Below are 4,019 nucleotides of genomic sequence, written 5' to 3'. Positions count from 1 at the left end.
GGTTCGCACTGTGGCTGAACTGAACGCCTGTGACGGTCGTATTATTCCTGGTGGGGAATCAACGGCTATGAAGATCATCTTGGATGACGGGTAGGATGATATAATTGATGGAATAAGGTAATGAGCAGTATCTCTCTTTGATAGTAGTGAATACAATACGCGCAATCATACTCGGGCTTCAAGCTGAGTATATTTTACTCGCTAGAGACGCGTCTTGTAGCTCGACTTGGTTATTGCAAAATTGTAGTATGAGGGAAATTGGCGAATCGGATGAGCGGCTGGCTCTTGTCCGGGTCAACCGAGATCGATTCTTGGGTACTGCTTTTTGTTGGCTCCTGCGCGCGTCTCACTAGTTGGTAAGTGGTCGGATCACTCATGGATCATGATGTATCAACTTCTCTGCTGATCCGTGACCTACAATCGCGTTCTTAAACTAACAGGGTCATGGGTGCTGTGATCCACTTATCACGAGAATGATCTACGATCCTGCATCATGATCTCAATTCTGCTGGTATCCGGTTCATGCCATAGAATCATCATATTGATCTCATTTCGTGATTTTTTCTCAGGATCACGCGCTGATCAGGATCCGCATACCGGCCGAGTTGTTCGAGATTGTCAAGATTGATGAGGCCAATTAGACACATATTGCGGTTCTTGTCCAAGTCGGATGGCTCGGGGAAACCTCCTCCATCGCCCTCACTAAAATCTCCGTCGGGGGATGGATCTGCGGTTCGCGAACAGCGAGTACTTGTCATTGGAATCCTCTGTTCTATGTAATTTTGTGAGCTCCACCAACAAGGTTCGGAAGAGTGTGTCTGATGGGATATACCGTATGTGAACTGATCACTGATGAGCGATTGAAACTTCCGGCAAGGGGACGATTCTCTTACTTTTCTGGCAGCAGGTCTGCCTCAAATATGTAATCTGCCCGGGTTGGTTCAAGATCAGCAAGATTTGGCGTTACGGGTATTGGCATCATACCATAACATGCCAATGGCATGCGGGCTCGCCTCACTCTTGGCAAGAGTCTCTTGCCTCCCTTCTTATATGCCATATTGCACTCGCTGAGTCTGTCTGTGCTCGTTGGACTGTCTTTCTCCTGGAGTACTCCAGTAGTCGCACTGCTTTCACGAACTCGATTCATTGCCAATTATATTTGCATTAGCGTCGGAAACATTCTTATAGACACTGACGACTTCAACCTGATAGCGATATGCTTCTGATAAACCTACAGTACATACTGTCTAATGGTATGGACTCTACCTTAATACCGGATTCTCTGATACATGAGCTGAGGACAACTCTTACGCACGCTGGCTTGCCATAACACGTGTACAACTCATCGTGCGCACAGCCTTGAGGAGGAACTATTGGCTAGTCTTCTATTCTACCAAAGGCAGGTTATAAGGGAATAACCGTCACATCCAATACATCTATTCGTATAGACAATGCCGCGATGATTACAACTCATGTCCTCACCCCAGCAAGCGCTCGCTCCGGCGCATACACATCTAAGGACGTCATGCACGCATGGTCAACAGCGATCCTGAAGGAACAATCAGAGTGTTAGCAACGCTGTGTTGCACTATCGTTCACACTCCAACGTGATCATTGTACCTGAGTCTGCGATGAGAATCATGATACTTCTGGTATTGATGTGTGCATTTGCCTCTCTGGTTGACGGCTCGGTCAAGCTGAGGCGCGCGGCAGCTTCACCTGTTTCATATCCATCGGGTTGTACCGGTGCTCACCAGCCGGCCTCTGAAGGCTTCTGTGCTGTAGGCACTATAGACCAATCAGATGTGTTCAAGCTGAATATGACTGTCTATATCTTCGATATTGACGATCCCACCAAGTCTGTATATTTCCATATCGAATCGGCCACCAATGGTGGTGAGCCGGCCGGCCTCAATATCACCGGTGGAGGCCGCGCCAAGGTGTATGGAGTGGACATTGGGCCCATTGTCTTCGCGGGGTCTATAAGCGCTGTTACTGTAGGAGATGGTAGAGGGAAGTACGACCCTTCAACTTCCACATGGACTGCTGGCATCGATGTGCAAACGGAATACGAACGGTATGCTTTCGGGAAACGTACTTTTGATGCGTTTATTTCTAAGGTGGCCACGGCCCGTAATAGCTTGAACGACGGCGTCGGTCTCGGTGCGGTGCTCGGAGAAAAATGGGGAAACTCCATTTTTGGCTCGAGCATCACCGTGACTCTCAATCTGAATTCCAAGATGAGTGACATGTATACTTGGGATCTCTATGTTGAGTATCAATTTAATATGTGGGCACCGCTCTCGCCACCTATTATATACGGCACCGAGTTGAAAAGGACCTTCAAATTGTCAGTACATTAGCCGCAACAACCGCTGGCAGTTACAATGAAGGAGTAAGGGTTCTACATTTGCCGATTTGACTGGTTTGTAGAACTATCTCATAAGCTGTTTTGAAGATGTATTTTTAATCTTGTTGTAGAACATCGAAAGTTCATTCATTTTCAAGCTTATCGGACATTATCGAGTTGTAACCCAGTTATGAACTTTAACCGGCAGTTCAAAATCGTGCTGCAATTCACAGCACTCGTTATCTTCAAGTCCAACTGCATATTCTTCTTGCCTGCAGCCTGTATAAAGCATTGTAAGTATCCCTATTTTAAAAATATACACCTTTGACTCCAATTCGGGCTCGGCAATGCTGTTTGGGACTTTGGTTAGGCACTAAATCAGACGGACTGTGAACCACTCGAGAGTTTGCCCGTACCTCACTATCACAGGAACCCGTGGTTGGCTAGTGCGGCTAAAGGTGTCAGAAGCGGATACATGCCCCAACTCCAGGGCTCGAAGTGAGCGAGCAACGGCATGACGGATGGTGACGCACCATCTGCCCGAGTTCAGCTGCTCAACATCATCTGAGCCATCGTAAGACACGGAAAAGCACCTACTCTCAAGCTGCCAATATTGGCATGCGGGCCCGCCTCCCTTCTTATATGCCATATTGCACTCGGCGAGTCTGTCTGTGCTCGTTGGACTGTCTTTCTCCTGGAGTACTCCAGTAGTCGCACTGCTTTCACGAACTCGATTCATTGCCAATTATATTTGCATTGGCGTCGGAAACATTCTTATAGACACTGACGACTTCAACCTGATAGCGATATGCTTCTGAAAAACCTACAGTACATACTGTCTAATGGTATGGACTCAACCTTAATACCGGATTCTCTGATACATGAGCTGAGAACAGCTCTTACGCACGCTGGCTTGCCATAACACGTGTACATTGTACAACAACTCATCGTGCACACAGCCTTGAGGAGGAACTATTGGCTAGTCTTCTATTCTATCAAAGGCAGGTTGTAAGGGAATAACCGTCACATCCCATACATCTCTCCGTATAGACAATGCCGCAATGATTACAACTCATGTCCTCACCCAGCAAGCGCTCGCTCCGGCGCAAACACATCTAAGGACGTCATGCACGCATGGTCAACAGCGATCCTGAAGGGACAATCAGAGTGTTAGCAACACTGTGTTGCACTATCGTTCACACTCCAAGGTGATCATTGTACCTGAGTCTGCGATGAGAATCATGATACTTCTGGTATTGATGTGTGCATTTGCCTCTCTGATTGACGGCTCGGTTGAGCTGAGGCGCGCGGCAGCTATACCTATTTCGTATCCATCGGGTTGTACCGGTGCTCACAAGCCGGCCTCTGAAGGCTTCTGTGCTGTAGGCACTATAGACCAATCAGATGTGTTCAAGCTGAATATGACCGTCTATATATTCGATATTGACGATCCCACCAAGTCTGTTTATTTCCATATCGAATCGGCCACCACTAGTGGTGGGCCGCTCATTGAGCCGGCCGGCCTTAATATCACGGGTGGAGGCCGCGCCAAGGTGATGGGACTGGACATTGGGCCCATTGCCTACACTGGGTATATGAGCGCTGTTACTGTAGGAGATGGTAGAGGGAAGTACGACCCTTCAACTGACACATGGACTGCTGACATCAA

At 47.8% G+C, this 4,019-nt stretch overlaps 1 protein-coding gene across 1 annotated transcript; it reads right to left on the bottom strand.

Moving 5' to 3' along the window:
• Nucleotides 1-1,623: 1,623 nt before the first annotated feature.
• Nucleotides 1,624-2,505, bottom strand: Pmar_PMAR013515 (hypothetical protein). Its single transcript, XM_002776188.1, has one exon. It carries the CDS (start codon nucleotides 2,249-2,251, stop codon nucleotides 1,829-1,831), a length of 423 nt encoding a protein of 140 aa, XP_002776234.1. The 5' UTR covers nucleotides 2,252-2,505; the 3' UTR covers nucleotides 1,624-1,828.
• Between the last annotated feature and the right edge of the window lie 1,514 nt (nucleotides 2,506-4,019).

The sequence above is a fragment of the Perkinsus marinus genome, assembly GCF_000006405.1.
Source record: "Perkinsus marinus ATCC 50983 genomic scaffold scf_1104296953932, whole genome shotgun sequence".
Taxonomy (NCBI): domain Eukaryota; phylum Perkinsozoa; order Perkinsida; family Perkinsidae; genus Perkinsus; species Perkinsus marinus.
Note: the sequence above shows the minus strand (reverse complement) of the source record. Positions and strands in the feature narration are given on the sequence as shown.

What these genes read in the sequence shown, in the direction of transcription:
- Pmar_PMAR013515 (XM_002776188.1), bottom strand. Translation starts at nt 2,251, where the DNA reads ATGTCACTCATCTTGGAATTCAGATTGAGAGTCACGGTGATGCTCGAG.